We start from the raw sequence: 14161 nt of genomic DNA on the forward strand, positions 1-14161 counted from the left end.
AGACAACAGAATGGTCACGGCTACTTAGGGTAGGATTATTATAAATTCTCCTTAGCTATACTAAAAATTTTGAAACTCAAGATGTCAGAGCCTGAATAAGGTTTTACGGAGGCTTCCGAGTGCTAATTGCTTCAATCTATTGAAATAGCACTTCTGTGAAGCCATTCCCAAATACCTTCCCCATTCAACACTGCAATCACCCCACCGTTAGCTGACCATTTCCCCGAAATGTACCCACTAGCCTCTATATGGGATCTTCGTTCTATTTCTCTAGCTAGACTGCAAACTTCACAGACAGGAAACTGCTCTTCACACAGGTGCACACTCAGCATCCAGAATAATGGCCCCTGACATACCTCAGTAACTACTGCTCAAATTGGACCAAGCGGTTTTATTAATTCCCTTTGTTTCTCAAGAAACCTAATTTTTTTCAGAGTATATTAGTTAGAATAAACTACATCCTAGTGATGTATTATCCCAAAATACTAGTGTGATTGTTTCTTGGTTGGACTAAGTGGTTTGAAGAGGGAGGGGTGGAGAAATTCAAGAGTTCTATTTCATGTAGTATCTCATGACATTGTACAATATGCCATACTTCAAATCACTGCAATAGGGGAAAAAAAAGACAGGCTGGTACAGGGATTTCTCACTGCCTTTACTTGGAAGCATCTCTATACTCTTATGGCTATTCCACCGGAATGCAGTAGTTAACAGGCTGCATGGAAACTCTTGAGGGGATGGGAATGCAGGGCGCCCATAGACTGTTTGGAAATATGCAGCGTACCACGTGCACCTCATACTTCCCAGCACACCCTCCCAGCTTTGAAGCAGTTTGCACGACAGAATCTAAACTCCACCAGAGGGACCAGGTGCACCTCCTTCACTCAATAACATTCCAAATACCTGTTATTCACAGCAGAGTGTCAACATTCGTTGGATGAATAAAAAGCTCGTTGATGAATAAAAAGCTAAGAAACAAATCATCAAAAATAATGATCCTTTTTAATTGTTTAAAGGAAAAATATTCTCCACAGGAAGGTATTTCTAGTCTTATGTCCATTGGTAGCCAAACGGAACTTCTTAAAAAAAAAACACTTCCACAACTCCAACTTTGGTTTAATGTACAACTTTGATATATCTTATTAATGCACACATCAAGAGGCTACTGACAAATTCATTAATACTCAAGATCATCCAAGATTGACATTTTATTACAATGAACTGCAAAATCCCAGTGGGAAAATTTTGCTTGAACCAAATTCCATCTCTACTCTAGCACTTCCAAAACTAACTCTCCCATACACACCCCACAAACACACATACGCGAATGTGCATGCCTGCAAACTCAGTAGAGAATGGGGGTAATTTAATGGAGACAGAAATAGATACTAAGGTGATAATTCCAAGTGTAGTATCATTTACACAACTGCACAAAACAGGCAGACAATCTCAAAGGCAGACATGACAGCCGTAAGTGAACACATTTAAACAGTAAGCATTTTACCATAAGCTGAAACACACACCTTGCTCTAGTCTACATCAATCTAACCATTGTGACAGAGAAGATCCCACACGAGAAGACATAAGTTATTTTTAATCTTAAAAAACAAAACATATAAATCCTTGTTAAACACTTCATTTAAAAATATGCAGCTTTATTTTAAAATGCAGTATGCTCAAAAGTGGCAGTTAATGTCTCCCATATATGTTTCTTGAGATAACACATTTTCTTATAAATTATAAAATGCTTTCAGCTAAATGTTTCATGAAAACTCTCAAATGACTGTCAGAGTTTGTTGTAAGCCCACAATACTAAACACTCATAGCTAAATGGTAGTGATTTGTGAACTATTAGGTCTCATGTGATTCGAGTCACAGGCACACATGTAAGGACAGCTGGGTGATAATAAATCAGCAGTAGTTCTTGCTTTTATTTAGGGGACGGGGTTAGATATAAATTTGCTCTAAACCCAACAACCGTTTGCAAACTACAAGCTCCTTGCAGCGCTTCACATGCCCTGCTTTAAAGTGGTTCTCGAGAAGAGCGGTCCAGAGTAAGTTTACTCTGCTAAACCAATGTAACCGAACTCACTTGTTCACCATCCTCAGGACAGCAATAAACATTCAGCAAGACCCACAGAACTGGAAAGGTCTTTATAATGCACATGTTCCATACCTGCTGTATTAAAACGTGACCCAATCAGTGTCCATTCCCTAAGAATTAAGCTAAAGGCTATGGAGACATACACAGTGCAGAATTAAGTTTTAAAAAAATGTACATGTGTAAACAAAAAAATGATTGCTTAGTCGCTAAAATATATTTAATAATATGGGGTATGCCTCCAAGGGCAAGGGACTTTGTGACGATGTTATGTAGGGAAAGAGTTCTCAGAGCAGCTAAATTAAGAGCCAGAGGACTGTCACTGACATTAACCCTGCTGTTTAAAGCTACCCACCCACAGCCTGATAACTGTTTCAAAATGGAAAAGCAGCCATAGTATAACCATAAAAACTTGCTCTAACATGAAAAGGAACTATACCAGTAGGCTTCCTGTTGCAATGTAATTCCATAGGGGGGTGGGGGAATCAGCCTTTTAAGACTCCTACTTTAAAAGTGTTCCATTGACCTGAGGGTGGGATTTTAGGTACTGCTCACTGCACCAGACTGGAGTGGGTATTATGTTTCCATTAGCAACATTTCTCTCTGCCCTAGCAACAGCACTGTTAGACAAAAGCTATATACTAGCCACTTAAGACTCTGCTTTCGATGTAAATTAGCAGTACATTAACTGGACTTGTGGGTCTTGAATTTTGGGGAGCCTTTCAGAAGCCTGCATGTTAAACACTGGTGATTTTTTAAATTCTCAATGGAAATGGTGATGGCATTCACTGAACCAAGTCAGCTCAAATTACAGTATAATAGAATGAGGACATGATCTAAAAGCAAATTATCAGTAAACTCTGGTTTTCAAACATCTTATAAACCAAAATACCTTTATATTCAAGTTTTAACCCATACACACAACTTAAGAATTCTAAAGAAAAATGTGTGAATTCATACAATCTTCAAATTTCTTTATATATCACTCAATTTACTTTCTAAAAAAGTTCAGAGAAGCTTTAAACTTTATGTAACATTAAAATTTCACAGTGACAAGAATGGTCTGCTTACTTTCAAAATATCTGTACAAAACATATTGTCACAAATTATCTTACTGTTGAAAGGATATACCTTACTCTTTAACCTTTAAGAACATTAGAAATGAGATCATATTTGAGCCTACTATTCTGAACATCCAACTTCATATGGGACAAGTCCTGATGAAGCCTGCCATATGCTGAGGGCCAACTGTAGAGTTAGAAAACAGAAAGCCACAAAGCAGACCTGAGACATCAAGCCCATTTGGGATGGTGGTAGGGGCTCACACATCTGGCTTTATAAAACAAATAAGCACCATTTTCCAAAAACCTTGAACTTTTTCAAGATTAAAATATTCCTTACTGTGCCTAGAACAATTTATGGTATGATTAGTAACTAAGGCTCAAAGTGCTTCCCAGTTGACAAAAGCCATGCTTTTCTAGTAGTCAGCTTTGAAAACCATCTAGGAGGGGGGCAAAAAAAGGAAAACCCTACAGGAACTTTGTAATCATATCTGGCTGCCCATTACTGGACATTTCAAAGGGTTTAACCAATTTGAATTATATTCTCATTTAATAAAACAGCCACACAATGACAAGAATGAGACTTTAATCAGTTTTAAGTGGAGTTTATAACACTAAGATAAAGGGTTGTTAACAAACACAGTAACAAATGGACATCTGATTGGCATGAGGCATTATCCTGTACACGTCATACTTGTGTATCCTCAGTGCATAGCATTTACACACAGAGCCACTGCTGCACAGCACAAGAGTATCTGAAGAGGCTGAACCAGAGTAAGGCTGTTTTACAGACTCAGTTTTTTTAGTATATATATTCTATATGAAAACAGATTGAACTTCTGAACTGGCAGGTAGAAGGCAACTCTGCCAAATACTACAGTAAAAGCCCCAGTTTAGTGCACAGTTCCACCCCTTCCGTCTGCATGCATGACACATTAACAGTATTTAAAGGTAAACGAGGCACTTTGTGGCAACCACAGCCATCGTTATGAACATATTGCACAAATTTTCTAGAACTAAACATGTAACTTGTAACCTACTTTTATTTTTTTAAAGCTGAAACATTTGATGCTGCCGGTAAACTCCACTTAAGTTTATAACCTGTGCCACAGCAAAGAATGGTGATGCTATTGAATTCAACTACCCTTTCACAATTATGGCAAAAATGTCCAAGAGGAATTACAGAGGACTTGGGATGGTACAGGGCCCAACTGTAAGCCTTCTTAAAAGGTGATGCCTTCAAGTCATTTCAGACACGTAAGCTGCTGCTGCACATCCAAAAAGTCTAAGAAAGCATTCCAGAAACACAGGAGAGATTACCTACAGAATGCATTTCAGGCTAATCGTGAATACTGTCATAAATAAAGTTTTAATTAGGACTCAAAAACCTTTCAGTCATAGCAATTCTTGTCAAATTCTAGGGGGATGGTAACTGAAATAAAGTAAGGAGAGTATGTATAATATATATTTATATATATATAATATATATATAATGCCATTTTTCCATTTCCAATGACTACACCATAAAATGTAAGCAAGGCTTCTCAAAAACACTGAAACATTCAAAATCAAAACCCTCATTCAGACCTTCACATTCCAAAGGAAAAATATTAACAGTGCAACAGCCCATTGTAATGTCATTATCCATGACCTGGCCCTCTGTGTTACATATTGGAACAATACAAGTTATAGTTTAGCATGCTGTGCCCAAAACTAACAAAGAACAGTGTTCATCACTATCTCCAAAACACCAATAGCTGCTTCTCATTTTAGTCAACCACTTTCAGTTTTTAAGAAAGACAAGGTGGTATACAAATTTCAATGGTGAGATCTTAGGAAAAGTTGTCTCTAACTTTATCACTTTATCAACAGTCAATCAATATTCATGTATCAATGTTTAAATATAAATGTGTAAATCCTAAGAGCTTTGTTACAATTTTAAAAATTTTATTGGTTGAGTGAAACTGATGAGGTATGGAAAATACATCAACATTATTCTCTAAGAATTATTTTAGATGACGTTCTGCCTAATCTACTTACCATCAAACTATAAATGCTTCTCTGGTGGGTCCTACGCAATCTGTACTTGTTAATTAACTAGGTCAGACCACAGCTAGTGAACAATTTCAGCACCAATAAGTTATTGAAAATGGGACTTCACACCATTAAGAAATATAATGGCTAGATATTCAAATGTCAAGGTCAAGGTCTAATTTGAAAGACACCAAATTCCCAGGAAAAAAAAAAATCCTCTTTAATAGTATCTTCACATTACCATTACAATAGTAGTTGTACTCTTGCTTTAAATTGTATGCAGTCTGGGCATATCGAACATATAATGATATTTAAGAAGTAAAATCGAAGCCCTAATCCCAACTCTACCACTATAAAGAAGTGACTCAACACTGCACATTAAAAAAGGTCTACTCTTTCAATAGCAAGTCGATAAAGCATCTGTAGGACAATTTCTACTGAAAAACTTAAATGCCTTATTATTCGTGCAGTGCTGAAAATTTACTGCAACTCTAATTTCCTTTTTTAACACAAACAATGACTTTTTTTATTATACACATTATATGTATTCAGTATTCAAGTAAAATTCCCTAACAGTTAATGACATTTAAAAAATGTGCAAAACTGCAAAACTCATTGTAATAGAATGTGTAAGGTCAAAAGGGTGGGGCATCTGACAGCTACAGGACTGAGTAAGTGCATCATCCATCTCTACAGAAAAAACTGCTTACTGCTGAATCTCAAATTGAAATTTCCTGTGAAGAATTACAAAACATTTTCTATTTAACGACAAAAGAAACTGGCAGCCAGCACATGAAGCATCCACAGTGGGTATATGATTGAAAATTAATAAAAATATATGTAAGTTGTTGACTGATGTAGGTACTAATAGTATCTGACTTTTAGCACTGGCCTTGATTACAGAGAAGATGGAGCAGTCATTACAACTGAGAAAGCATACTGAATAAATCATTGTCAATTGTCCAGCCCATTCTTTGTTGATAGCCTCCACATTTGTATGGTTAAGTCATTGTTGCTGTGTCTCTTACCCATGACCATGTTATTTTTATATCCCTTCATTTGTGGATTCTTAAGATGCTGTAGAAGGTTCATTCCTGTACCCCAACACAAATTGAATCACTCTAGCTGCCTTTTCTAGCACCAATAATGCTCTTAAAAATGCACAAACAACAAGCAGTGACAGCGGCCAATTTCTCGGATGTCCAGATTAGTAACTGTAGCATGCTAAAGAAAGGTGCATGTAAGTAGCTGGAGATGGTATATGGTCCAGAGCCCAGCTAAAAATTTTCCTTTCTGAGCATTCCCTCCATTCCCTCAACCCAAGTACATGCATTAGAATGTAGCAAAACCCTGTAAGAGACTTCTCTTAGCCAACTGCAAACTTATCTGTTGCCACAAGTGCAAAGGGGTAGGACGTGAACCTGGGAGTCAGAGCTCTTCAGCCACTTCAGCTGGTGACAGAAAAGAAAAGGGAAAACTCCTACGTATACACACCAGTCTGTCTCCACTTTTTATAAAACTGGAATAAAATGGGAAAGTGCCATCTTTATTTATCCTAATTGAATTTTAAATGTCCTTTTGACACAAAAAGGTATATACATGACACAGCTACACAAGCTTTTTCAACTGGACAACAAGTGTCAAACCCTGTGGATGTATAGGGTAAAACAAGATTGGTCAGGAAAAGAGAATTGTTCCTATAACTGCAATCTGACACAATGTCCTATTGCCATTATAAAAAAAAAAAAAAAAAAGTCCATTTCAGTTTATTCAAGTTTTTTTTTTTTCATGGTATTTTATCCCTCTTGATAAAAAAAAAAAAAAATCAGACTTTTGTAATTTGTGAATGCTGATCTTCATCAAAAGGTTCATTCTCTGGGTCAGAGTCAGTGGTGTCAGAGTATCTATAATGATCAGGTTCATTGTCACTAACATCTGGTGTCACAGAAGTTGAGCTGCTAGCCTCTGGATTTGATGGCTCCTCTACTGTTTTTGTAAAGTATAATTTCACCTAGAGAAAGAAAGTTTAAGATGAAAATGAACAGTTACAATGAGTATTAACAAAGGCATTTACTTTCACAGATTCACTTTGAAAGGACTGTAACAAATATGAATTTGAAAGATACTGCTTTTCAAAAAACCATGAAATTGCCTACTATGCACTGAAAAGATACACTGACATGTCAATTACTATTTTTAAAGAAGCATAAGCTATATAATTCTATAAAAGAAATGCAAACAGGAACTCACTACAGATGCTTTTCAACCACAAAACTCAATTTAAAAATGCTTAAGTTTCTAAAACATTTGTTTCTATCTCCATCTGAGACAACTTTTATATTAGTAACACTATACAAATACTGATTGATAATGTGTTCAAGATTTATTAGCCCTAAAACTCTCACCTAAACAGAGAGTGGAGGACACTAACAGTAGTCCAAAGAGTGGGTCAATGGTCTTTACATGTGTGCATGGCTGCAGTAAAAGTAACTTATTATTAAATATTTCCACTTTAAAGGAAAAGAAACAAAGAACCTGAAGACTAGGCACCATGTTAAAGAACAATACCTGGTGGTGAATTGGAGGCTGGATTTAAACGGAATCTTTATAGCTTCTCTATTTTAAGTCATTGTAAAATTTTCTTATTACCAACATTTGCTTTAAGTTCCCCCTTCAAAGTATTTTACCACCCCTCCCTGACATTACTTTAGACCATGCAAGCACCACCTCTTATCTGCAGGACCTGACTGCCCGTGGGGTCATTTTCCCACACATTCTCCTCTTCCATCCTGCCTCCTCTCCCTAGTTGCCTAGCCAGTCTCGATGTAGGGGAGTAAACTGACATTTAAAGACAAATGGTCATTACAGCTTTTCTATGCTCAACACTCCACATAGTCAAATCAAGACTGGTTCTCTTGTGACTACTCTCTTTCAGTGGAATTGACTTTGGCCACTCAAATACGTCAAGCTCATTGCTGCCTCAGGATTCTGGCATCTACTCTTCCTTCTTCTAAATAGTTGTTAGTTTGCCCATTTCATTCTTTAAAGATCATCCACTTGACCGGGCCATCTTTGCCAGTCGTGTGCTCCGTAGTTCTTACCTTGATATATTTGATCAGTTACAACAAAAACAGCTTTTATGTACAATAACTTTTTCTTTTTATACTTTATTTTTTTAATGATTGTTTTTATAGTACTTGGTGTTGAACTCAGGGCATCACCCATGTTCAGGTACATTGCCAGAGAAATATTAAAACAGTAAAATGAGAGAGAAATACATTTAAAAGCAAGTGGTTGCCAAGTGAGGCAGGAGGAATGACAGTTGCTAGCAAGACCCTATCTTAAAAACCAGAAAGCAGAAAAAAGGTTGATACAAATGTAAATCTATAGTAAAGAAAGGAAACAAAAACCTGAGGATTCTATAGGAAACTTAAACTTGATATCCAAAAGCATTGAATAGTAGAGCTCTTTCCACATAACACTCGTAATTATCCATCTCTGTTTTAAGTATTGGGAATATTATTATGTTCCTAATCTATGGTGAAGTTTGTTGCATGTGAATGAAACAAATACAACAGAATTAAACAAGGAGAAAGGGAAAGCTGAAGAGGAGAAGGGGGAGGAACAGAAAGAGAAGGAGAAGTAACATGAGCCACTAGAGTAATCAATGGAAAAAGGGAAAGGAAAGGCTAGGCAACCACTTGAGAATGTTACAAACTGAAGAGTACTAACACAGGTTTAGTATTAAATGAGTGAAGCCAAGTTCTTCAGCTACAGACTTAGAATAAAATACACATTCCCAACCCAAAGACATTTTTAACTGACCTTAAAATTGGGAGAAAAGTATCGGTTGGCCTTGTCTTTGTTTGCTTTGTCCAGATCATTTTTTGTTAAGGTAAGAACTAGATACTCTTTGTCATTATCTGCACGTTCTATACTGCAAATACTGTCAATTTCCTGATCACAGAGACTTCCATTCTCCACTTTTTCTGATGTTTCCTCTGGTCCTGGTATGAAGAAGGTATTTACCCAAAAGTGAAACATTTTGTCCTAAAAGAGAAAGAGGTATTTTACTTATTTAAAAATATATCACAAATAGTCAACATAGTAAATCATATCCAATCTGGTATTCTAAGTGAAGGCAAACAACTTATGGAATGTCAACATTCTTATTCACTAAGTTATCTTTTACTCAAATTTCAGATAAAAGTATAATCATGTAAAAATCCGGTAACTTACTTTATGCTAAAATTCTAAGTATTTTCTATTCTAATATGAGAGTTTAAGGATGTTTGGAGTTTACATGTATGTAGATATAAGCAAAATTCAGGTGTTTTATTTCAGTAGAAGCCCTAGGAAGGTTAGCACCAACTCCCTAAGTAAATACGGCAATCATATTTTGCCTGGATATACGTATGTATATCCTGTGCATGCCTGGTGCCTATGGAGGCCAGAAAGTAATTCAGATCCCCTGTGACTGGAGTCAACATCGCTGGAAATCAAATCTGGGTCCTCTGGAAGAACAGCCAATGCTCCTAACTGCTGAGCCATCTCTCCAGCCCATGATAAGCCTTTCTAAAACCTTACTGGTCTCAGCTACTGTAGCAAAGTTGTTAATTTAGCAACTATAGTTTGCTTAAAAAAAAAAAAAAAAAAAAGGAAATATTGTTTTAAACTCCCAAAATGTAGCTTGTTGATGTGTACTAATGTTCTGAAACTTTTTAGTTTAAATCATAATGACTTAAGTCAGGAAAAGCTATGATAAATGCAAATTTACATAAAGTAATCTAAGATAAAAGATATAAATATCCAATCTTCAGTTTCGTGCATATAAATGTACAACTGAGATATGGAGTAAGCGGGGCGTTGGTGGCAAATGCCTCTAATCCCAGCACTCAGGAGGCAGAGGCAGGCGGATCTCTGTGAGTTCAAGGCCAGCCTGGTCTACAGAGCGAGTTCCAGGAGAGGAAGGAAGAAAAGAAATAGAAATAGCACATTATTAAAAGGACAAGGAGACAATGAGGTAAGTATCTATTTTACAATATAGAGCTAAGTATGGTAGTGCTTATAATCACAGCACTTGGAAGGTCAAGGCAAAAGGCTTCATCTGAAGCCAACCTGGGCTACTTACTGTGTTCAGGCCAGTATGAACTACAAAGTGAGAACCTATCTCCAAAACAATCAACCACTACCAAAGAAAATCAGGAATAAAAATGTGTGCACGCATGTACACACACACACACACACACACACGAAATTTTATGTGAATCCTGAGTCTTCTAGGAGGCAGGAGGAGAAACCAGAGCCTTCTAAATACCTGACTTTTGAAATATTGGCTCACACCTATTGCACTCTCAAAGACAAACAGTACTCAAAGAGACTGAATTATACTTAGCGTTTTTTTTCTTTCTTAGAAGTAGAAAATTGAGTCTACGATAAAAATGTTAATTTGGTATGTTTGTGATCTTACTCTTTGTTTGTTTGGTTTGGTTTTTCAAGACAGAGTTTCTCTATATTGTTTTGGAGCCTCTCCTGGAACTAGCTCTGTAGACCAAGCTGACCTCGAACTCACTGAGATCCACCTACCTCTGCCTCCACCACCTGGCTCTTTTTTCTTTTTTAAATTAATTCTTCATAGCCAGTTCTTTCAACTAAATAATGCTGACTAAATCTTAGCAAATCTTGTAAACCAAAATGAAAAATAGCTCAAATGGGTAAAAACAAGGTTTGTGTCATGCATAAGATGACAGAGCAAAACAAATAAAACAAAAGCAAAAATGCACAAAGGCTCTGCTTACATGTCCCATCAATACCACTGATGAGGCAAGGTGTCTGCAAACCTAACATGAAATCCATCAAAGCTCAGTGGACAGTAAAGAAAGACTGTATCTCTGTCCCTTTAAGAAAAAAGTCTGAGGCTACTCAGGGCCCGCTAATTACAAACCTTTTTGAGCATCTTGTTCTGCTTGTGGAAGAACTCTACTTTGATGTCACCACACACAGGCAATGGCTGGGGAAACTCAAAGTACATGAACTTGTCTTCCCGTCGTGTGGGTCCTGAATTGGAGGAATATATCTTCACCTTTAGCTGGCAGACCACAAACTGAGGATCTACATGGTTAAATACACATATGATCATTTTACAGGAAATAACTTTAACACTCAAATTATCAGAAACTATTTTAATGACAAACAGAAGTAAATGTAAAATAATAATTCTTCATATCGACTGATCTAAAACAAATCAATAGAAATAAATTGATTTAAAACATAACCACTCATTCCAAGTAAAGATCATTCCTCTTTGAACCCTTATGTAAAGGAATGTAAGGAAAATCAATTGCTACTTCATAACAGTAAGTTCACAGAGATCCACCTGCCTCTGCCTCCTAAGTACTGGGATTAAAGGTGTGTGCCACCACTGTCTGGCATTTTATTTCTAAAATGTACTCAAATTAATTTATAGCTAGAAAGAAACAGGACTCTAATATGTTCAAATTAGAGGACTTGTGTGCTGGGCAGTGGTGGCACACACCTTTAATTCCAGTCCTAGGCCAGCTTGGTCTACTAAACTAGTTCTAGGACAGCCAGAATTGTTACTCTAAGAAACCCTGCCTTGAAAAACCACTTTTAAAAAAAAAAAAAAAAAAAAATCAATACCAAAGGTATTATTTCTTTCAGAATGAGATTTTTTTAATCAATATGACAAATGACTGAGAAAATGTGGAAGCTAAGCCAATGAAAGTGAAATTTCTAAATTAATAAATACAATCATCTCATAGAAAATGGGACCCTTAACAAAGCATGTGGACTTATTCTAACCTGGATTTACCAGATATTTATCATGAAACCCACCCAAAAAGGAGAAACATTACATCAACAATTTACCAAAACATTTCACTTCTTTAACTAAAGGTTCAAAATGCAATGAGATATTTCCAAAGCTCTATACAATAATGAAGTTAACAAGAAACAAATGAACAAAGCATGGTTTCAATGCTGTGGTAAAAATTATCAGGATAAAATGCCTTATAAACTTACTGATTCTACTAGTTCAGAATCTGATACTACAGATTTCAGAATTTGAAAACAGACAGTATAATCTGTATTTCAACTAACAACATCTAAGGTGTAAATCTCCAAGGGTTGACCAACTATCAAACAATCGACAAAGTTAATTACAAATCCATATTACTTAGAACTTCCCATGAAAATAAGATAAAAACAGTTTCACTAATTGTAGTTGTCCTTCTGGGTCTGGGTTAGGTCACTCAGGATGGCTTATTCTAGTTCCGTCCATTTGCCTGCAAATTTCAAGATGTCATTGTTCTTTTGACAGCTGAGTAGTACTACATTGTGTAAATGTATCACATAAATATAAAATATACTCATTCATAAGTGGATATTAGACATAAAGCAAAGGACAACCAGTCTACAAGCCACAACTCCAGAGAACTCAGGTAACAAAGAGGACCCTAAGAGAGACATACATGGATCCACTTAGGAAGAGGAAAAAGTCAAAATCTCCTGAGTAAATTGGGATAGTGGGAGGCAAGAGGGAAGGGGATAAGGAAAGAGGAGGAAAGAGGGTAGAGAAAGATGGAAAAAAACAAAAAGATAATAAAATGTAATTGAGGAAAAAAAGATAATAAAAATTGTTAAAAAAAAAAAAAAAAAGTTTTTTCCACTAAAAATAATTAGCCTGACCATGCTGCTTGTCAGCACAATGTGGACTTTGGATTGGAAAAGCAGTTCAACACTCTACGCAGAGCTTAATGGGCAATACTAACAGCGCGACATGGAGGACAGATTATGATGATTGGTTGGGGAGGCTAAGTAGTGGAATACTTGCCTAGCACACAAGACCCTGGGCTCCCGTCTTGGCGCGCGCGCGCGCGTGCGTGCGTGCGTGCGTGCGTGCGTGCGTGTGTGTGTGTGTGTGTGTGTGTGTGTGTCGGGGGAGCTGTTAAACTCAGTGTCTCTGGTGGTTTGAATAAGAAAGGCCCCCAGAGGCTCATATTTTCAATGCTTAGTCAGCAAGGAACGGCTTGGAAGGGAGTATAAGGTGTGGCCTTGAAGTAGGTGTGACTTTACTGGAGGAAGTAAAGGACATCACTGAGGATAGGCTTCAGGTTTCTTTCAAAAGCTCAAGCCAAGCCCATTGTCTGTTCTTCCTTTTGCCTGCAAATCCCTATGTAGAACCCTCAGCTCCTTCTCTGGCACCATGTCTGTCTGTCTGCACGCCACCATGCTGATGATGCTAAACCTCTGAAACTGTAAGAAATCCCCCAATTAAATATTTTTTTTTAAAGTTGTGGTGGTCAATATGTCTTTTCACAGAAATAGAACAGTAAGACAGTGCCCTTGGTTGGCCTGTACAATAAAAGAGCATAAAGTTTTTTAAAAAATGAATAAATGGAAGCATTCTCTGGTATGAGAGTATGAGATTCACACTGGGATGGAAATCCTAACAACAACACTCTACTATAATATAATAAAGTTTTTCTGACTTCAAAGGTACACATCTGAAATATAACCTTCAGTATGTTAACTATGTTCAAAAGAAATGTATCCCAACAGATACACAGGTCATCCTTATTACCTTATTAATACTTAGAACCCATACATAACTTTCCTTCACTTAGTTAGAAGCATTAAGACCCCACCCCCCAAAAAAACAAAATCAGGTTAAGAAAACTGTCGCCAGCCCCTGAAACTGCAGAAGGTGCTTTAGTTTTCATCACTTGCTCTGTCTCACTGGCGCCTCCTCTTCTCCCTGAACCCACCTCACTCTTCCCTTCTCAGTCCTGCCCTGTGCCTTCTTTCCTTCACCCTTTCCAACTTTACATCATGCTCACCCAAAAGGCTAAATAAATTACTATCTTGTTCCTGATGTTTCTCCCACACAGACTTGAACCTATGCTCACATCCACCAAGAATTTAACCAGTGAGCATCTTTAAAAAA

General features: G+C 37.0%; 1 protein-coding gene across 1 annotated transcript in view; it reads right to left on the reverse strand.

Annotated features, from left to right (window-relative positions):
• Positions 1 to 3731: 3731 nt before the first annotated feature.
• The window catches only part of Pten (phosphatase and tensin homolog), a 65413-nt gene continuing 54983 nt past the window's right edge, over positions 3732 to 14161 (reverse strand). The window contains exons 9-11 of the mRNA XM_051200073.1: positions 11141 to 11307; positions 9022 to 9246; positions 3732 to 7207 (exon numbers count right to left, since the gene is read on the reverse strand). Of these exons, the coding sequence (XP_051056030.1) occupies positions 7022 to 7207; positions 9022 to 9246; positions 11141 to 11307 (578 nt within the window). The 3' untranslated portion in view covers positions 3732 to 7021. The remainder of the gene's footprint in view (positions 7208 to 9021; positions 9247 to 11140; positions 11308 to 14161) is intronic.

This window comes from Phodopus roborovskii, unplaced genomic scaffold (genome assembly GCF_943737965.1).
Source record: "Phodopus roborovskii unplaced genomic scaffold, PHOROB, whole genome shotgun sequence".
NCBI lineage: Eukaryota > Metazoa > Chordata > Mammalia > Rodentia > Cricetidae > Phodopus > Phodopus roborovskii.